Below are 22,937 nucleotides of genomic sequence, written 5' to 3' on the forward strand. Positions count from 1 at the left end.
TAAAAAAGACAGAATTCCAGGATTGGCAATTCAATTCTTAGGGTGTGAAATGAGGCCCATCTCATAGAGTCAGTTTGGATAAGACACAATGGGCAAAAGAAGCACTTAAAAATTCCCAAGCTAAAAATTAAGAGATAGAGACCCTGGGCAGGCAAACAGCTTTGGTCTCTGTTGTTCTTGAGGGCAGTCATGAAGCAATTACAAAGAACCTTCCAGAACATTTGGCATCCTGGTGCATTCTTCTAACACTGTAATGAGGAGACCTGCAAGTGCTCTAAGAACCTTACCAGGATTTGCATATTATGTCACTCAGTATCCTTTATGATAAACTGATAAAACTTTCCTGGGATTCCATACTAAGGTAACAATTTATCTTGAAGAACTGAGACAGTACTCTTTATCGCTTAATAAGAATCATGGGTGTCATGACTGTTTTCATGTCTGTCTTTTCTGTCAGGAAGCTCAGTCAAGTGAAAAAGTAACATTTATGTGTGATTATAAAAGGGATGGATATTCATTACAATTAACTAGAACAAAAATAAAGATGAAAATAAAAGACTTTATCTAACCAACCACAGTTAATAAGCCAGTGAATTTTCTCCAATATTTTTTTCCTTGATGTTTTTAACCCACTGTCTTCTTAATTTTGTATTATAAGCATTCTCTCTCATTGTTACAAACTTACCCTACTGATAATTTTAATGGCTACATAATCTCCCTGGATCCTAATGTACTAAATCATCATTCACTTATTGCTAGATCTTTAGACTGTCTCAGAACCTGATTCAATAATAATTCTTGGTAATTTCATTATCCATCCTTCCTAACATATTTGCTTCCTCTTTTCATAATTTTCAAATTGCTTCTAATTGAGCAACTTTATGAGATGCCTTAAAATTGCTGTTTGAAAAAGGCACAGGTTCTGTTTCCAAAGGCACAGGTAATTTAAGAGACTTATGGCCACATCATTGGATCTAGTTTTAAATAGTCTTGGAGGAGTGTTGCCTAAATTTAAGGGGGGTTTCTGGAATGCCAAGGACAGCTATATTAGATGTGGAAGGCATATATCTCTGCTTGCTAGAAACCTTTGCCCTCCATCAAAAATGCTTGTATCGATGGAGTTGTGGCTCAGTAGTAGAGCACTTGCCTAGCATCTGTGAGGCACTGGGATCAATCCTTAGCACCACATAAAAATAAATAAATAAAAATGCTTGTATAAATGAAGGCAAATGATTCTCTCTAAATGGACTTCTATGAAGGGGATGGGAAAAATTGAGAAACAACCAAAGCAAGCAGTCATTTAAGATTTCAGACTTTAACCTATAAAAGTTCTAAAATGAAGATCATGTTTTTGAGTCAAATTATCATCATAGAAAATTATTTTGCATTTTCAACACTTATGAGTTTTCCTATAACTGTTTGCAAAGCCCTAAGTAAAGGGTAACAGGAAAAAAGAAGAGGCTGTCACAAGGCAATCCCCAGGGAAAGGTAGTAAACCTGTATGGCTAACAGGATGCTCAGGCAGTTTTATGGTTTCCCCTTCCACTATAAAAGGCTTACCCTTTCTTTTAAGTGACTGGGGGATTATGCTCCTCACATGTAATGCTACATACGTGACAGTTAGGAAAAATCTGCAAGGACAGTATCACCGTTATGATGACAGATCTAAGTCATTTCTCCCTTTACACACCCTATTCCTTGGGCTTGATTACTCTTCTGGAAGTTAATATTTTGAGAAAGGGAGCCCTGGCCTCTTTAGCAGCTACCCAGGAAGTTGTTAAAGGGCCATTCAGCAACCTCCAGGACAAGGTTGCGCAATCACAAATGACAGGCATGTTACAAGAGTCACATCCTAGAATATCCTTGATGATAGAGTATAGACTCTCTCCTTGTTTGGGAAAAATGGAATTTGGTGTGCTGAGGGGAACTTCTTTCCTGATAGTAAGGCATTGAAAAATGACACTTATGCAAAGAACAACAATAACAAGCTGGAGGCCACAATTCACAAAAGAACCAACAATCTAATTTTTAATTTAGATCTCTCTAATAAATACCAAACAATAATTTGAATGTTTGTTATTTTATGATTTTTTAATACTGTATGATTATAAAATGTGCCTATTTCATTTTAGAGCTCAGTCTATTATTTTGACAATTATAATTATTTACAAAAATAAGGGTAGGTTAAAAAGAAACAAGAAACTCATTACTTTAACACAATCCTATGTAAACTACAGAAGCACCTGTAATCCTGACTTCATGTAGGATGTATTTTCAGATATACTGTCCTTCTTTGGTAGATGTCCAATATAAGCATGTTCCAGCCCCTAAAGGGCTGATAAGTGACAGATTCACAGGGTGGTTATGGAACCGTTCCCTGGTATGTGTTTGGTACCCTCTCAGGACTTTCTTCCAGCAGTGAAACAAATTAAATCTATGTGGGTAATTGTTTCCAGCATATGTTAATATGTCTTAATTTGTCTTAATGATTTGGCCATGGGCTGGTGCTTCCGATTGTACTTCAGGACTCAGCTGGCAATAAAAGCCTTCAGAATAATGAGCTTCTTGGTGGAAATATCTAGGCAAATACCTCCTGGAGCAGTCAATCAGCTCCTCTCAGCAGGAGCACGGCAACTATCTTGTAGTCACTGTTAGTAAGGGCTTAACTTCCCATTCCTCTCATCGATCTCATGCCTCCAGTATTCCTGGATATAGCCGAAAACTCTGTACTTTTCTACGCTCTTACAGTTACACTTCTACTTCTCCAGTCATCAGTATTGGTTGTGGGGCAGAGCAGCACCCCAAATCCAGACTCTTGGATGATTTATAATGCATTCTTGGGGATATGGTGACTAGCACTATAGAGGGAAGGGACATATACAAGGAAAACAGCCTAGCCTTTGAAACCCTATATAATAGAACATTACAGAACTTAATAACTATGAATGTCTGTCTGGATGGTCTGAACACCCCACTTGCCAACAATGATGGTGATGATGATGATGATGACAATTATAACAAAAATGATAATAATGATGGCAGAAGCCACTGTATTGACTGCATATTACTCAGTCAACTCCTTTAATTCACATTGTAATCCTCAGAGACAGGCATTATTATTATCCTCTTTACAGAGGAGAAAGTTGTGGCTGAGAAAGGCTAGGTAATCACCATGAATATAAAGCTGAGGAGGTCAGTGGTGAAGCTGGGATCCCAGTCCTGGTTTGACCCCGAAGACCATATTCTTAACCACTATGCCATTGTGGTTTCATTCATGTGCTGCAAAATTCTAGACTGGTGCTATCCAGTGGTACTTCCTGGGATGTGGAGATGCTCTGTATTTGTGCCATCCATTGAAGAAGCCACTACATAAGGCTAGTGAGCAATTGAAAAGTGGCTACTGTGCCTGAGGAATTGTATTTCAATTTTAATTTGAAGTAATTTCAAATTAAATAGCCACATACAACTAATAGTTATCACATTAGACAGCTCAATCTTTAGACCTTACTGGAGTGTTCAGCATTTAGTGGGTGCTCAACAATACTGAATGAACAGCTCAAGTTTAACTCCATTATGAAATTTGGTGAAGCCTCCTGACCTTGCCAACATAGGGGCAGGGAGAGGAAGAGATAAGGCACAATCTCTGGGCACGTGGTGCCATATTGCTCCAAAGCCTGATGCTTATTCTTCTCTGGGTCTCCAGAACATTCAAAAAGTACTTTATGAATGTTTTCATGTCAAGCTTTCCACATGATGGGGAGAGCTACACTTTTTATAGGTCATCTTCCTTTTATCAACTGAGTCCATTCTAAAAGTCTATTTGTGTGTCAAAAAAGTAGAACTCAGCAGGTAGCCTCCTTAGAATCACTTGTACATAGTGGTTAGGTTGGGTTCTCAGGGTAGCCAAGAAAAACACTTGCCAAAAGCTTCTAGGCGAAAACATGTTTAGCATCTCTGTGTCTCACAACTTGTTTTTCTTTATTATGGTTCATCTCCCTCCCACAAAGTCTTTTAGACGTTTTCCCCTTAATAACCACCTTCATGAAATTTTAGTGCCACAAATTATGTATTTATGTACTAAATGACTACATTTGCTTTTTACATAGAATATAATCCCTCCCCTTCCCTGCCACTGCTGCTCACCTCAAATCAGCTTTTGCTGCCTTTAGGGAACTAGTGGTCAAGCTTAGTGAATATTTGCCATGCACATGGCACTATAATCCAGGGATCACACTCTGAAGGAGGTGCCTCTCCTCTCCCTTAGCGGAGATAGGTAGGACAGCATGCCCACATGGCTGAAACGTGGCCCTGCCTTATGCTGGGTTTTACTCTCAACATCCACCTGGGTTTTCTGCTCTCAGGCCTGGTGCCTGGGGAAATCTAGGGGACCTCCTCAATTTATAGTTCACTCCAGAAACTCCTTCCTCCTGGGAGCTAATGGCTGTTCCACCAGAACTGACAAATATAGTAGACTGTGTGTACATCCATCACAAAGCAGGTGCAAGAGGATCTGCACAGACATTAACACAAGTGTTGAAAAGCATTTACAGTAATGATCCTGTTGACTACAATAATAAAAAATAAGGCTAGAGTATTATATGTATTTTTTGTATCATTTTTCTGGTAAATTGTTTTTATTATAGTTTATAAAGGCTGCTGATCTATGACAGATTAGAAATTTTAAAAACTGGATTTTCTCATCTAGTTTAAGAACCAGATATATTGTGAAGCCCTGGTGTGAGAACAGGTACTGTGGACTTTCTGAGGATCAGGTGAGACTTGATGGAGCAGGTGAGACTTGATGGAGCACTTGAATTAGACATAAAAAAAAATGCACAGGACTCCAGTTACCAATAAGGCCAGGATCATCCTTTGAACCAGGACAGTTCTGAGTTGGGCTATGGCCTAGAAACAGGGATAAGATCCATGGTTGTCCTTGGAAGTTGGGGGTACCTGCTAGTGCTTTATTTTAGGAAAAAGCATTTGCTTTCTTTACCCAGGAGGAGGCTCTGAAGAGCTGGGATGTTGGCTCTTGGCCAAAGCAGTAACCATCTGAACTTTTTATAAAAACACTGCAAAGGAAGCAGTGCCTGGGCCAAACAATAGCAGGTTTTAAAAATAAACATCCAAGAGCAAAAGACTGGTCAGAAAGCCCTCTGATGAAGCTGCCTCCCACAGGAGAACAAAGTTTTCATGACATTCCCTATCCATCTTGCAGTTAAGGTATCAAAATTAACTTTGTCATTGGGAAGCTTTTTAGTCTGTCATTTGATGGTGCTTCACAATTCTGAATGGACACAACATTCAAGAATCTCAGAGTTGCATAGGAGTTAGAGCCTGCTATGTGGACGACTCCTATCTATCTCCAGGGGAGTCCACCTGCATAGAGAGAAACAAGCATGGGCTCTGCTGGGACAGATTGGGCTCAAATCCCAGCCTTTTCCTCCCAGACTCAGTTTCCTCATTGACACAGTGGAGGTTTTAAATGTCTACCCCTCTTTAAGGGTGATGGTGAGGAGCAAAGTGAACAACCTCTGCTTGCACAGCTGTCATGAGGATTAGAATTAGTGTCTGTAGCATGCCTGGGACAGTGCATAGACTAGTGCTAGGCAAGCAGTCCCCAATATTACAGAATGAATGATCAATATGATGCATGTCACTGAGCAATGAAAGGCACAACAAACACGAACATATCCCTCCCTCTTTCATTCCTTCACTATATAATAACTAAAGAGATCTTCTGAATATATAAATGAAGTCGTTTTATACTCTAGTATAAACCTTCAATGGTACCGAAGATAAAAGAGAAAATTCTCACCCAGCAAATGAGAACCTATGTGCCTTTCCAGTCCCAACATGTGTCAACTGCCCACCTCATCACTTCCCATCCCTCTTCTAGAGCAATCCATGCCCTTCCCACCTCCAGGCCTCTGCACAGGCTCTTTCCTCTGCCTGAGTTGCTTTACTCCACTCTTCATTTGGCTTTTAAGATCTTTTTTTAAGGTACTTCTCTGAGTGCAGACCCTGGTTTTCTTGCTTGGAGTCCTGTGCATATCATGTTTCATAATTTTTCATCAGTGACCTCATTATTTAACATCTGTATTTCTCACTAGATGGTAAGCTCCATGAAGTCAGGAAACCTAGATATCTCCTTGTCCACCTACGTATACCTGGTGCCCAGCACATCAGACATGTTAATTGAATAAATAATGTGGTTACACATATATCGTTGCCTATCTCAGATTTATCTCCCAGGCTCTGGCCACTGGGCAGCAGCATGTTCCAGTGTGGAATTCATCAGGCCCAGGTGTTGCCCTTATGATCTGTGTGATCTTAGAAAAGTAGCTTAATCCCTCTCCAACCTCTTGTTTCCTTATCCTTAAAGATGCAGATAGGACCCCACCTACTCCACTACTTCACAGGGTTGTTACAAGGAGTCAACAAACAAGTTCATGATTTTTGAACTATGAAAAAAAATTTTTTTAATTCCCTGGAGAAAACAAGGCTGGATATGATCTCACTTTGTTAGTCCAGGGCACAGGGAAATCTGACAGCCTGGATTAATACCCCTGGGAGATTAAAAGGCAAGAGAAAAGGCAGAGGGGAGTATGCAAAACATATTTCTGTGCGCACTTCACCTATACATCTTTATTTCTTAGAGACATTAATATAAAGAACTTCCTTAAAATAGGTAATATCATCACCCTAGACTAATCTTTGAAGTAAACAAATAAACCAGTTCTTGGGCAGAATCAAGCAAGGTCACTTTATAGCCACTGTTCACATTTGATGTTCAAAACATGTGTCAAGAAGTGGCTGGTCTCTTGGTTCTTTGGTAGACCGTGGGCTGTTTTAACATTTTTAAATACCATGGAGTGTTGTGGTATTTAGATTTGGGACCAATTGTTCAGAAAAATCCCATAACATTTTTAGGAGGCTTATTGTTCAATAAAAACATTAAACACACCCCAGAGGATCCAAGGTATTTAACTGTTCTCCTCTAAAGTTCATGAATGCTTTGACATCAGCAGCCAGCTTAAGGCTCAATGGGAGGTTTCTATTTTTCTGCCACAACATAATTATTATTATCATTATTTGACGGTTTGCTTTTCCTTATCCTATAAAATTGGTAGCTAAGGCTTCTAGGCAGAAGCTTCTTGTATGCTGGTGAACTTCACAAACTGTTAGAAGATCAAGTCTTTTTTATATTGTTTTCATTTCCTGAATTAAGGCATTTGGTGCCTCACATGTATGTAGCTAAATCCTAATAATGAAACTTGTAGCTCCTGGTGCCAATTCGGGGATTTTCCAGAAACTTTTGACAGTGGACAAAAAGAAAGTAAATAAAAAATTACATAGTATTCTAGATGCATTATTACACAGAACTAGTATTACTCCTAATTTAGAGTTGGGGACACATTAAGTAACTCATGCATGGTTTTCAGGCTGGTAAATGGCACAATCAGGATTCAAACCCAGGTAGTTGGGTTTGTACTCTTAACCACTAGACTCTCCTGCCCCTCTATGATGGACACTTCCCCACCCGAAGCTTATTCAGGGTGTCCCTTTGTAGAAAATGGCACAAGCGGCAGTCACTGCTATAACTTTCCTGTGCCTATAGGCTCAGGTCCACACAAAGCCACTGCAGCCACATGCTCACTCTTCTATCCCATTCCTCCTCCCTGTGTTTCTAGTACATCAATTAAATCTCACTGCTTTCCCAGATGCTATGCATTCAGCCATTCTCTTCTGTCTGGAATATCCTTTTTCCTTTCTCTTGATTCCTATCTTTCCTTCAAAATCCCACCTCTCTGTTCCTTCCACTACTCTCATTCCCACACAGCACTTACCACATAGCATTGTAATACAGTCTCTCTTTCTTGCTAGGATAGGATTTAACTTGATGTCTTGCATGCCTAGCATACAGCCTGGCTCACTGAAGATGGGATGAATGAATGAAGTCTCCTAGGTCTATGCATTCAACACACTGGAGGATCATTAAAATCCCTGCTGGGTTTCTCTCTCCTTTTTCAAGAAGTACAACTGGATTATCTTATAGTAAAAACAGGGCTGCAAACTAGTCAAGTAGCAGTTTAGGCATAAGAAAGCTCATTCATGGTTGATTCTTGGGCTTCAGAGTCTCAGGGAGAGACTGAAGCAGGGCATGTTTATCCCCTGCCACTTTCATGTTATTACTGGGCAAATGGCACATCCATTAAGGAAACTTTACTGCTTTTACACTTTGTGTTCCTTTTGTCTTTGGGGGGGGGGAAGCATTATAGAAATCAAATTAATATAAGTCCCTTGGATTTAATAAGTGTGTTCTTATTCAACACATATATTGATGATCTTAGGGAAAGGTTTAACTCGTGAAAAAAGCTGCTTAACTTACCTTATTTTCCTGGTTCCCAAATAAGGCTGGGGATAGGGCCAGGGGGCACTTAGAAGGCAGGAAGAGACAACTGATTCCAGGTGTTGCAGTATTAGGCCACAACCTTCCCCAGGGTGGAGTTTTATAAAGAACCTTGAAGTGGTAATTTTCATTAAAACTGAACTGTATAACAGACCATCACAGTTTCAAGAAAGAGTGCAACTTCCACAGCTGAAGTTGGCATTACAGCTCCTAGATACCTATGTTTACAAGCAGTGGCTTATAATTAACAGCAAGTTGTATAGCCACATGATATGTGCAACTCTGGTGTCTTCTTGCCAACAAGAAGATTCCTGTATCTGGCTATTGGAAGACTGTGGGTCCATGACCAGATGGTTGATAGGACTTCACCCTCTTATAGGTGGTTTTCTGTTAGTTTTCATACAGTTGGTATTAATAAATGTTTTTTGAATAAAACTGAACCCTGTCTCAGGGAGGCACATGGCATGGTTCTTTCCACTGGCGGATGTGGGATCATTTCCAGGTACACAGCTGCCTTTGAGTAAATGAATACACAGCCTCAACCAATGCCTTTCCCAGCCCAAACAATCCAAGTGTGTCATCTCTTGCAAATCCTGAATTTTAAAATAAGGGTCTTCAAAATCTCTGGCCCATTTCATTTTATTCTTCTCCATCCTCTTTATTTCTTTGTATCTCTCCAGGGCATTTATACTCATGTTCAGTGTTGTGGTTTATTTTGCCACATGGATTTAATCTCAATTAGATTGTTTTTAGAGAATCAGGATCCAGTCTTGTCTTTCATCTGCATCAGGGGTCTCATGTTTTGGTAAATAAATGTTTTACTGGCACCCAGCCACTCAACATCATCTACATATTGTCAGTGGCTGTTTTCCCATGGTAACCAGAGTTAGGAAACTGGACAGAAAATGAATGGCCTCAAAAGCCTAAAACATTTACTGTTTGGCTCCTTATGGAGAAACTTTAGTGACCTCTGTTTGAAAGGTAATCACTCACATATGTATTCTACATCTGTTACTGAATAAACACTCTTTAGGTCTAAGCTTTTATAAAGCTTTAAACATTTTTTCCTTTGGCTAGAAAGTAGTGGAAAACTTTTGCCCTTAAGGTTAAGGTCAAGACTTAAAAACTTTGAGATCCTGATGTAGAAGCTGAAGTAACTAGCATTCAAAAGCCTGGAGTATTTTTATTTTTTTAATCTTCTGAGGGTTAGGCCTTAACTTCATCTTTTGTTGTTGTTGTTGTTAGTTGTAGATGGACACAATACTTTTACTTTTAAAATATATTTATCTATTTATTTATTTATTTATTAGAGAGAGAGAGAGAAAGAGAGAGAGAGAATTTTAATATTTAGTTTTTTAATTTTCAGCAGACACAACATCTTTGTTTTTATGTGGTGCTGAGGATCAAACCCGGGCCACACACATGCCAGACGAGCGCGCTACCACTTGAGCCACATCCCCAGCCCCAAATTTATTTATTTTTATATGGTGCTAAAAGCAGTCCACCACTGAGCTACAATCCCAGTCCTTAACTTTATCTTTGAAGAAGTTCCCCACAAATGTAAATTCAATCACCCAACTAATGTTCTTTTGGGGACTGTAAAGTCCTTGATACATGGAAGGTAAATGGTTTCTTCTGATATCTAAATGTGATTTGCCCAGGAAGTAGACTCTGTCCTAGGATCCACAAAAAGTGGCCTGAGAGGGGAGTGTGGGGAAAGGAGAGAGTTTTCTTGTCTTGGTATGAACTTGGAATACACTGAGCTCCTTCTTGAGTCTGAGTAGGCATTTGCAGGAAATCCAGACTGAGATGTCACAGGAATGGTTAGGAATGAGCTTCTCTTCTTTGCAGGAGGAAATGTCCACAGGAACCAGCATGGACTTAGCTCATCCTGACCTGGTCAGACTCCAAGTTCTATGGGCTGGATGGGAAGGCAATAACCCAAAAGGTACAACTAGTGTGCCAATTCTACCTATGTTCCCTGATGGAGCCCATAAGGTAGGACCTACCCCTTGGGCCTGCAAGTTTTTCTCTGGAGTAGGTATTCCACAATGGCAAACTTTAGAGGAAATAATTGCATTTGGGTCAGGACAGGAAGGCCTATGTGGTAGTGAAACTCTTCCTTCTTAGAACCTGGTGTCAGGTGCTGGGGCCTGGGGTGCAGCAATGCTTGGCTGGAGACATAAATTGCACCAGCTTCCTGGAGGCAGGTTGGCAACTAAACAGAGGGGTATTCCTGTTAAGGAACTCTAGGACCCTTGGAAGATCCCTTTTAGGAAGCAGTTGGATGTCTCCATTTGTTTTTCATCTGCTTTTGGTCACCCCAAAACCTTTAGTAATTTTCTGGTCTATGTAACAGTCTGCCCTTACCCACACCATGGAGAATTAAGCAGTTGCTCCTTTTTAAGAATGAACAGAGAGGTGTGACAACCACAGCAGACACCAGGGGGCGCGGTAGTGCCCTGGAGCACTTCCAGCCCAGGAAGTATGAATGGAAGAGTAGGGCTAAGAGCAGGGGCATATGCAGGGGAATCTTGGACTGGGACTGGAGGGGCTCTTCTGTTCCTGTGCTGGTCACAAGGGGCTCTGGTCATCAGAATGGGGTACTATACCAGGCACTGGCACAGTGGCACATACCTTTAATCCCTGCAGCTCAGGAGGCAAGAGGATCCTGAGTTCAAAGCCAGCCTCAGCAAAAGACACTAAGTAACTCAGTGAGACTCTGGTTCTAAATAAAATACAAAATAGGGCTGGGGATGTGGCTCAGTGGTTGAGTGTCCCTGAGTTAAATCCCCAGTACCCACCCCTTCCCTGCCCCCACCCCCCCAAATGGAATAATTGGGATACTAGGACTTGAATTGAAACTCACTGGCTACTAAACCTGGGCCAGTATTTTTCCAGAGTCACAGTACTCAGGCATATCTACAAGCCATCTCCTCTTTTTGTTTTGCTGGTGGTTTGACGTAAAAACAGCTTAGAAACCTAAATGTTAAAAGGGCCCAAGCACAGATCATCCTCACCATGGCAGAAAGGTGGGTTTTTTTAAGAATGTAAGTCATGGAGAAGATTGTGTTAGTGCCCCCACTGTCTGTTTGTCTCTGAAAATGCCTTCAGATTATATCGAGTGTGCCTTCTCTTTTACATTTTTCTATTTTAAAGCAAATATGAGACATTATGTTATTTCATCCCCACATAATTCCACATGCATTTTTTTAAAAAGAACATTTTCCTTAATTAACTCTATGCCATTATCATCTCTAACAAAATGATCAGAAATCTTTGATATCATCTAATATCAAGCCTATATTCAAATTTACCTGATTAAGATAGTTTCTTAACATCATCTTCTTATAAATTATCCTATTTAAAAACTATCATCCTATTTTAAAAGACTATCATCCTATTAAAAAAAACAGCTATAAAGTAATAAGCATTTTTATGTCACCAAAGGCTTTCATGACCTTTTTTTTTTTAACCTGTTAATTTGGCAAGGAATATTCAGGAGCACAGATTATTAGTCTTGGGTCTCAGTGTTAGCGGTATTTATTCTTCTAATTCATGTATTCCTGAGGGATGCATTCAATCTGCATAGCTTCCACAACATCCTCCTTTGGCTTAATAAATGTATCAATTAGGCTAGTGACCTGCTGGGTTTTCCAAGGCTTTTGCAATGTGAAAACTGCCCTTCCTGTGAATTCTCCATGCCATCATCTGGGTGGGGAAATGGAATGATGCTGCAGGGCTGGGGTGAATGACCTGCACACAAGGCTAAAAGGGGCCCTGAGCTGGCAGGGACAGGGAGCAGAGCTTAGAGAAGAGGAGTAGGGAAATTACCAGAGGCAAAGTCTGTGGAGCACAGAGTAGAATTCATCCCACTTTCTGCCATTAAACAAAAGAAAGGGGAAAACACAAAACAAGACAAACAGAATAACACAAGTTCACCTTGAAAATGTAATGAAAGTACAATGAATCATGTTTTCTTACTATCCAGATTGAACCATTGTAACCTATTGGTTTTAACCCAACTTTTAAAAATGTATACATATTTTACAAAAGCCTGGCATTTATACAACATCATGTTGTGTAATTTGTTTTATCCTTCCACTGGGCGCGTATTAGGAAAATTTCCACTTGTCACTAAATATGTATCCAAGCAGGTTTTTAATTGTTGCACAGTATCCTAACTTATGGGTATACCACGTATTTAGATTGCTTATAATTTATTGCCATTATTTTTTTAAATGCTACCATGAATATTCTTGTACCTAAATCTGTGAATATGTCTCTGTATATTTCTTTATGATAAATCCTATGAAGTAGAATTACCAGGTGGAAAGATCAGAACATGTTCTAAACCACCTTCCAGAAAGTTTGTTCCAATTTTGATGGGAAATGAAAGTGTATGAATTTTCCCACATCATTGTCAATACTAGTACTGCCACTTTTTTCCTTTAATCTGACAATTTTAAACATTGAAAGTGGAACCATTTTCCCTATTCTGCTTTTGCTCATGTCCCTGGAATCTCTGACCATTTCATTGTCACTACTCAAAAGAATGAGCAGTGGTTTTTCTTTCTCTTTAGCTCCTGACTAGCTACTTGGGATTTGGTAAAGGAAAGGTATAGAACCTACCAGAATCTGTGCTATGGCTTTGAAAAACAGCTGAGCTATGTCACTAAAATACTGAAAATTATAATTTATTTCCCTAGATTATTTACAAAGCTGAGCTATACACAAAACAACCAGCCTGAAATACATATCACTAAGTGATTCCCAACAGCCCATATTTTCAAACAGAACTAGTTTATTCATACATGTATTTTTACCTTTTCTTCTAGAACCTGGATTACTACATGAGTTTTGAGTTTGCTGCTTAATTTGGATTAACTTTCTTTACTTTCCCAATAGACACAAGAATTAAATGGTGTCACTCCTAGTATATTCATACATGTATTTTTACCTTTTCTTCTAGAACCTGGATTACTACATGAGTTTTGAGTTTGCTGCTTAATTTGGATTAACTTTCTTTACTTTCCCAATAGACACAAGAATTAAATGGTGTCACTCATCAGGCAGCTTATGAATCTTGTGCAAAATATGTAAAAGTATGCAAAATATCTTATATGCATACAATTGTGAATATTTTCCTTAGGAGAGAATCCAAGATTCTCATTTGCTCTTGAAGGAGTACAAAAAGAAAAAAAGATTAAGAATCTTTGATATGGGGAAAATTTCTAAGGTGTTATAACTGCAGTGCCTACAGGAACCAGTCAGCAAATATAAAAGAGAGAAGTGGACAGGGTGTTAGGGAATATGGAATAATGGGGACTGTGGCATCCTCAAATGTATTTCCTCCAATTAAATGGAACCACTGTCTCTTGGCTCTTGATTGCTTTTGGTGTGTATGAGTGGTGTATCCAGATCTTAATTTTTTTCCAGAAAAAGCCAGAAATCTGTATATTTATACAAAATTATTCCAAATTTAAATGCTTCCAATAATATGAAAATAAAAATCATGTGGGAGAAACAACTAATATGCTGATTTGTTCCTGAGGCTATGAGGCTTGAAAGAACTCAGGCATTTCAAAACATAATTAAATACATAAATAAAGATAATTAAATGTTCTCTTTAGGTTTCTCATAAGTTGAGAACACCAAGACCATTTATGAACAAAGCTCCTAAGGGATTCGAATCTAACTGGAGTTTCGCTCTTGTGAAGTTCATTGGTCAAATGTGGCAGCTTTTCAAACAATGAATTACTGAGTGCAGCAGATTCCTCCCTTCCTCCCAGCCCATGTTTTGGACAAGATCAGATCTTTTCAGTGGCAGTGGAGAAAAGTGTTCTAGAAAAGGACGTACAAGTCTCCTAATTGCATGGTTACATAAACCTTGATTTTGAAGCTGACAACAGAAGTGACTAATGTCATGCCACATTTTCTCAATTGCCAGAATTGAGATAAGTACAAGCAGTGATGGAATGTATACGGCAGCATACTATTTCCAGATAAATGGCATTTTGTCAATCAGGTTAATCTCTATCTAGATAAGGAGATATATTGCAGGATTATATTATAGGATTCCTTCTCTTTGTTCGTAAATGGCCTTGGTGTTCTTAGCTTATTAGAAACCTAAAGAGACCATTTAATAATCTTTATTTATGCATTCAATTATGGTTTGGAATTCCTTCTCTTTGAAGAAATCCTACAATATAATGACCAATAAGAGAAAAGTCATTTTCAGATCCAACTGTGTCACAAGTTTAAAAATGCTGGCCTTGTAAAGTATGGTACAAACCCATACTTAGATCTTTTCCACAGTACCTGGCTGCTGGCTCCCTGGCAAATTTGCAGGACAGGTATGTAGCAAATTCTGAGTCCTGTGGAGGAGTAGAAATAGGCAAGGAGTAGGGAACAGAGGGACCCTAAAGGCAGCTGCTGAGAGAGCTCAGCTGCAGCTGGGAAACAAATGAGTGAATTACTGAAAACATGATCAAAATTGACAACCACATTTTCCCCAAGGACACTAGCTGACATTTCAGGGACCAAATATGCCTTTTCCCCACTTCTGTGCCCCAGATGGAGTTTTATCTACAATATATTTGAAATAGCATCCCCCTCACAAGATATCATTTGTTGAACAAATGAAGATTTGAGACAGTGCTAGAGGAATAGCACCATGACAAAACCATACCACTCTGACACCAAGGAAATGTTTTCATCTAAGCAAATATGCACTTTCCAAGTGAGGAGTGTATATGAGTGTGTGATTTGTGTGATGCCTCTAATGCATTCAATTTTCCATAATTGGAAAAGAACAACATAGATTCTGCTGGACTCCTTAAAGGATCATAGAGAACATCAAGGTACCTGTAATCATGCTGGATATAATTAATGGCAAAATGATGAGTTTCAGCATCCTCATTAGAATTTCTCCAGGAAAAGCAAAGTAGAATTTCTCCAGATTCGAGAGCTTGCTGTATTCTCGAACTAAGACTCCTATGGCAATGCCTAAGAAAAACAAGGAAAAAAAGAGGAACATTGCTGAGTTCTCCCATCTACATTTCAATGGGAAAATATCCCCCAAACTACAAACTTTAATGGCAAGAAGACATCACTCATGAATCTGTAAAATTTAGACTTTAAAAAAATGTATTTTAAAAGAAAATAAGTTGAAGGTAAATATTAGTTGATTAATCTGTAAAAAAAAATTCTCACATAAAAGCTTTGGTTTGCATTTCTTTCCCATCAATTCTATATATAATAATCACAAAATATCAAAGAATATTGTAGAAAAGAAAGTAATCCACCATCTTAGAAAAAACAGTATAACTTTTATTTTTACAAACCACCTTATTCTGTTTATCAGCAGAGACATTTTACATATTTCATAGCTTGCATATCCACTTGTATTTTCTCATAGTTTTGTTATAAGCACTTTTAATGATGATTTTTTGTGATGCTTTTCTGTTAATGCAACTTTTGTAATTTCAATAGTAAATTAATATTATATTGATTTGACATTTTTATATTACTGAACAACTATGTTTTCATTGTTTTGCATTCTGTCCAGTTATTTCTAAGTAATGGCATGCTCCAGTTTATCTGATCAAGAGCCATTTTATGAAGTTTGTGATCTTGAGTTCTTATACATAAAATTGACTACAGGGGTACATTCACTTTTAAGAAATGTTATATATTCCCTGAAATTCTGCCTTAACAAGATGCTTATATGAAGTGTGCAGGAAACAATTTAATGACAACTTTGATAACTAAACTCACAAAATTTCAATATCCTCTTCATCATATTTCAAACTGTTCTAAATCCTTGTACCTCTCCCCACAATATACACATATACACTTTTTTTTTAAACCACAAAATAAATGAATTGGGATGACTCATATCTTTTTTCTTTCACTAACCTCTGATGAGTGATGCTAACTGAAAATAAAATGATTAAAGAGCAGGAAAAGTCAAACAGGATATATCTGGATATGCAAATTCATAAACTCAAATTATCAGCTGGTGAAAATTTGACTGTAGGACAATGAAAAGAAATATGAATTATAATCAATATTAGAATTTCCATTTAATTTCAAGTATTCCTCCTTTACCCACTAGTGAGGTTCAGACCAAATACATGAACCTCTCACTTGGTGCATTTTGTGTTTTAAATCTATCCTTAATTTTGTTTTCCTACATATTCTATCTTTTCCTTGATCTCTTTATTTGTGCATATAATACAGAATGCATTTCTGGTCATAAATGTTTCCCAAATTGTAGCTAAGACAAAGAACAAATCTATTACCCCTCTAATTTAGTTCATATATTAAAACCTACTGTTAGAAACTCATGAGTGGTTGATTCAAAATGTTTTAAGTAAACTAAAAATGCATTATATACTTCTTTCCTGCTTTATTAATTGTCTGGGTTCAATTGTTCTATATGCATATACTTATGCCTTAAAGACAATCCATAATGCTCAAGATTTTTTTTTTTTTAATTCTCTCTCATGCTATTTATATTGCTTCAAATAAATTTTGGGCTTAAATGTCAAAGAAACTTCAATATGTAAAAATAAAGATGTGTTTGTGTTAAAAAAAAAAAAAAAACAGCCACAAAAGTCCTATGTTATGCCCAACTGAGGGTTTGTATTCCCAAGGATGAACTGCCTCTACCCATCTCCATCAAAATGAATGCAGTGTGCTTAGAAAGAAAAGTACTTACTATTTTTTCAGACTCCAGTGAAATATGGGTTTTTATGGGAGAAACAAAAGAGTTGTAACTTGGAGTAGTTTAAAAACAATCAAGGGTAAACTGAAAGGTGAAATGCGTTATTGCATTTGGCAATTAAAACTTTCTATTAAGCTTGTTCTTGAAGGTCATTGTTACAAATTGTACTCCAACATTTCTCTATTTTACTGAAAAGAATTAGAAATGCCAGTCAAGTTAGGAGGTTTATAGCTGTTGCCCCGAGATACTCAAGTACCTGAGGTATTTGGTGAATGCCCTCAGCTGGGACCAATCAAATTTGGAAATATCAGATTCAGATCAAGGTGAAGATAATCCCTGGAAGATCTCTGGGTCCCTAGACCAGGTCAGGATCTCACAGGACACATCCCCTCCCTACCTGTTACAGAGTTGGAACCTTGGGCTGGATTAAGGTGCATGGAGAAGGTTCAAAAGCTAAAGCTTGCTGGGAATAACTTCCCTCCAGAGGGTGTGCAGGTTAGGCCTCCCTGAGAGGGCTATGCCCACCTGAGAGAGGTAAAGGTCAATAGTCTCCTTGAATGGTAGAGTGCTATGGAGGCCTTTGGCAAGGCCAGCGAGGAATTCCCTAGTGGTAAGGTAGTAGCTTAGAACACTGTACCCCTAGCAAGGGACTCAAGGACACTGTTTTTGAGCTTCTCTTCCCTACATAGGCAAGATGATCCCAAGCAGGTAGAGAGATAGTGTGGAAAGAATACTGGTGTTAAATGAGCAGGCTAGGATTTGGGTTCCACCAATTGTGAGGCATGTAAGCAGGGCCATAAATTTTAAGTCCTCTTATTAAGTGGTGGGGAAAGGGTTAAGTTAGTGACCTTCAGAGATCCCTCTGATGCCCAAGAGGCTATGAGCACCTTTGAGCCTCCACTTTAAAATGGGGGTCACAGGGTCTCAGTTCCAAGAAAGCTGTCCACACTTTCTCCAGGTTTTATGCTAAATATAAATATGTTAGTAACACAGAGGAGAAAGAAACACAAGAAGAAAACAATCAACTAGGGATTCTTTAGTTCAAAGACCCAAGTTTAAAAGAGAAGATACCTAGCATTTATGTCTATTTATGTCTCTATTGTGTGAGAAAACAACTGCAAGTCCCACAGACTTGTCCCCAGGGTTCTGGGGTGATTTGCTTTCTAAGTTTATAAAAAAAAAATTATTATTCAGGAAGGAATACTGGAAATCACAAGGAGAAAAAAGCCATGTATCAGTACATCAGTCTGTCTTCCTCTCTATTTTCTCCAGGTCCTCACCAGTCCTTGTTCTCAGGAGCTCACACTTTTTAGAGTTATAAAATTAACCTGGGGATAGTAGCTGAATTGCATTTGACTTAGATTTATGAAAGCAGCATTGTTACTGTTTGAGGGGATGTGAAGGACAGAGATTAGAATCTTTTGTGTTTTTTTTTCCCCACAAGTTTCCCATTACACAAATTAATTTTGGCTTGATTAAATAAGAATTATTGACAAAGGTAAATATTTTAATTTTCATTGAAATACTTATCAGGCTTTGCCACACGCTAAGCTCTACAGTAAGCAATTAACCATGCACCCTTTTGCCCTCCTGGAGCTACTCTGAGATGAACATTAATGGTGAGGAAAAAAAAAGCATAAAAGGACACTTCCTATAATGACAATGTGTATACGCTGGATAAATGGAAGGATGGTTTCTCTATAATGCCCTTACACTGCAATACATCTGGACCTTTTTCTCATCCCTTTCTTGCTCTCCAAAGATGAGTAGCTCCACCAATGCAAGCCTTTCTTAGAAGTATATCTTAAAAAACAGATGCTTGGGTTTGTAAAACTCTTATTTTTTTTCAAATTCTTAAAAAAGTATTTACTATACTAGCAATATTAGAATAGCTCTACTAGAAATTTTTAAAAAGTATAAAAAAATTCACCCTAAACTACCAACTCACTTGAATACCTGCAAAGTGAAATTGTTTTTATTTTACATATTCTATTACAGTTAACCATAATATGAGCACATTTGTGTTCCTGTCAGGAGCTGCACTGAACACCTCAAATAAATTATCATATTATTTCTTGCCATTTTTAATGGCTATATCATCATGAAGTTTTTGGTATTTTTTATTGAGATAAAACTCATATAACACAAAATTTGCCATTTAAAGTATACAATTCAGTGGTTTTGTGGATATTCACAATGTTGTAGAACCATTGCCAATGTTTAATTCTAGAACACTTCTATCACTCCAAAAAGAAACCCAAACCTGTCAGGAGTCGCTGCTAGAAACCACTAATTTACTCTCTGTCTCCATAGATTCCTGTTCTGGCAGTTCACAGAAATGGATTCATACAATATGTGGTTGGTTGTCTCAGTTCTTTCACTTAGCATGTTTTCTAGAGTCACACACAGTGCAGAATGTAAAGGGGGGTTAGAAAGCATTTTTCACTTAACTTGATATCATGAACATTTCCCCATATTGAACATTTTTACTGTTGGTAAGTGTTGAATATTACAAGTTTGTATAGACTTGCTTATTGACCATCAACCAACTGTTAGACATTCAATCCTAGAAAAAATTCCTGATTTTGTTACTGACTTTTCCTAACAACCAAAGAAGACAAGCATCAAATGTGATGCAAAGCCTTAATATTATCATACATGTTCAGACTTCAGGGAAGAAGGCACACTGAACACATTCTTTGTAGTATCTGAATTCAAGAAAAAGCAATAACAAATTAACATTTATTAATGCCAATTACATACCAAGCACTACATTGAGTGCTAGAGGATCTGAAAAGCATGAGTTAAAAAGAGTTCAATCTTGTTGTTATTGCAATAATAAATGTTTTCCTTCATGGATAACTCTGTCCACTATCAACAGGAAATGTGGTTTGCACTGTTTTGTCAATAGCTGTGACTGCTTCCATTGAGTCATCTCTCCTGGTGTCTACCACCTACAATTAATTCAGTCTGACTCAAGAATAAAGTTGATCTTGGTGAGGATCTCATGGGTTTCTCTGGGATAATGGTTTGGGACCACAGAAAAAACAGTTTCTGTTTGGCACATTACTGAGCTAAACCAGCATCACCATGCCTTAAAGAGTGACTGCTTCTCCTCCTAGCACAGCTGAAATTGAAGTAACTTCTGGAATCAAAGGTTACACTTTTTTCTGCACTATTACTGTTCCAAGTGCCCTTAGTTATGCTTCCAATGCTTCAAAAAACTAATGGGCCATAATGGAGAGTTTTGATAATGCAATAATCCAGGTTTCTGATTACCCACAACATTCCACCATCCAATATGTCAAATATCAGAATCTGTGATATGCAATTTGAGAGGGAGGGGAGAATTGGACCCTCTTCTTTGCATGCTCCTCCTTATTCCCCCTCATCTCACCAAACCTTCTGTCACTCCAAATAAAAGTTAGAGAAAATAAGGGAAGGCATCAGGTCATTCACTTTTCATTATTTATTGTGTATTTTTAGGAGGACATTAAACACTCAAGTTATTCTTTCAGCCTACTTGATATAAATAAATAAAACACATGCATAATATTTGTTTTATTGTCCAATTCAATTTTATCATCTGGTAGCACTCAAAGCATTCCTTTTACAAATGACTGAGAACTTTAAAAGGGACTAGCTCCACAGACCATGAGTAAAATGACTATGGTGATATAATAATAACCAATATACATTTAAAAAACGAGAGCTGATGCTAGAGACTACCATTTATTATATTCATCTGCATTTTAATCTGTTCCCTTATACATAGGTTTATTATTCCACTGTTATGATCTAGATATGAAGTGTGAGACAATGCATGAATGTTCAGAGGTAAAATGACTGGGTTATGAGAACCTTAACTCATCACTGATGAGGATTAATCTACTGATATGGAGGAACTGGGTACATACAGGCAGGTAGGATATAGCTAGCAGAAGTAGGTCACTGGGGGCGTGCGTTTGAGGTTTATATTTTGTCCCTGGTGTATGGCACTCATTCTCTGCTTCTTGGTTGCCATGTCCTGACTGTTTTTCTCCACTATGCCTTTCCATCTGATGTTCTGCCTCACCTTGGGCCCAGAGCTATTGAGTTAGCTGTCTATAGACTGAACCTCTGAAACTGTAAACCCCAAAGAAACTTTTCCTCCTCTACGTTGTTCTTGTTGGTCACAGTCATGAAAAGCTGACTAAAACATCCACTCACTAATATGCACATATCAAATATTTACTGAGCACCTAAACAAATAGGCACCATAACACACTGCATGACTACAAGGACAACTCAATGTCCAGCCCTGTCCTCAAGGAATCATCTTTGTAAGGCACACGGACAAACTGTTTTAAAACAATGGGAGCCTGGTGTGGTGGCACACACTTGAAATCCTAGTGGCTGGAGAGGCTGAGGTAGGAGGATCACATAGCCTCAAACAACTTTGTGAGGCCCTAAGCAATTTAGCAAGACCCTGTCTTAAAATATAAAACAAAAAGGGCTGAGGTTGGGGCTTCATGGTTAAGCAGCCCTGGACTTAATGGTAAAAAAAAAAAAAAAAAAGAGTTAGAATGAAGATAAACAGTTTCTTCAAGAGAGTAGAAAGTTTATCAGGGAAAGGAGGACTAATAATAAGACCAAAAAGAAAAAGACATTTCAGAAAAACAGAACACTATTGTAAAGGCATGGAGTTTAGAAATCCTAGTACATGTGAACAGCTTCAAGCCATTCAGTGTGGGCAGTGATCAGAAGGAGGACCGGCAGCTGCTGAAGGGCAGACTGAGACGGGTCCCACCCACTATGCTAAGGAATTGAAATTGATCCTGAAGGCAGTAGGAAACCACTGACAGATTTACCCATTCATCTGAAGGAGTTCTGAATTAAGAGAGCTGTGTGAGCCCTAGAAACAGGGAGAACAGTTAGGAAGTCACTGCCGTGATCCTGGCGAGAGGTCTTAAGAGAGTGGAGAACTGGGAAGACTTAGGAGGTAGAAGTGCAAGCACTTGGTGATGAATTTGTGGGTAGAGAGTGGTACAGCTGAGGAAGAAAGGGAGGCCCTGGGATTCTTGCCAGTTTTCTAGCTTGGTCAACAGGGTGGACATTGGTACCTATCCCAGTGGGGAATTTGGATAATTCTGGAGAAAGGTGATGAATTAACTTTTTGATGAGAAAGATGCTTAATGACACGTGGATATGTGGGTACAGAACACTGGAAAGTGGTGTGGGTGGGTTAATATGGGTGACACCAGCAAAAAAGTAACTAGAAAAGTAAGGGCAGCTGAGGCCACACGTCAGCCACCTCAGGTCATGGCTAAGGAAGCATACACGGCCAGTGCTACAAGGACCTGGGTACACTGTAAGTTAGGAGGCACTTTAATGAGATTCTGGCTTTCCTGTGTAAGACTACAAGCCTGTTTTCCTTCTTCCTATCTTCTTAAATCATAAGACTCTCAAACTATGAGAACATTTAACTTGCATTTTTAATAAAACCAGACTCCAGTTCTCCCTGATTGTCCGTGGAGGGAGAATCTTCCGCCGGGAAGGATAGGTAGGCCTTAGGGCTTGGTGTTTTGTCCCTGGAGATGCCTTTCCCTTCGGGAACTTTCACTAATAGCACTGGCATCCCCACACTGTGGCCCAATAATTAAAGTATCATTCTCTTCATACCCCAGCACAGCAAAAGCCAGACTAAAAGGCCTAAATGAGACCTTGCTGAAAGCGAGGGAGCGACCTGAGGGGAATCAACTCCAGGAGTTGTTTCATTTCTTTCATGTTCTGAAGCTCAAGTACAAATTCACA

General features: G+C 38.6%; 1 protein-coding gene across 1 annotated transcript in view; it reads right to left on the minus strand.

Moving 5' to 3' along the window:
* Window positions 1-22,937, minus strand: part of Slc1a1 (solute carrier family 1 member 1) — a 72,151-nt gene that overhangs the window by 19,826 nt on the left and 29,388 nt on the right. The window contains exon 2 of the mRNA XM_076843438.2: window positions 15,281-15,421. Coding sequence (XP_076699553.1) covers window positions 15,281-15,421 — 141 coding nt within the window. The remainder of the gene's footprint in view (window positions 1-15,280; window positions 15,422-22,937) is intronic.

Source organism: Callospermophilus lateralis, chromosome 2, assembly GCF_048772815.1.
Source record: "Callospermophilus lateralis isolate mCalLat2 chromosome 2, mCalLat2.hap1, whole genome shotgun sequence".
Taxonomy (NCBI): Eukaryota; Metazoa; Chordata; class Mammalia; order Rodentia; family Sciuridae; genus Callospermophilus; species Callospermophilus lateralis.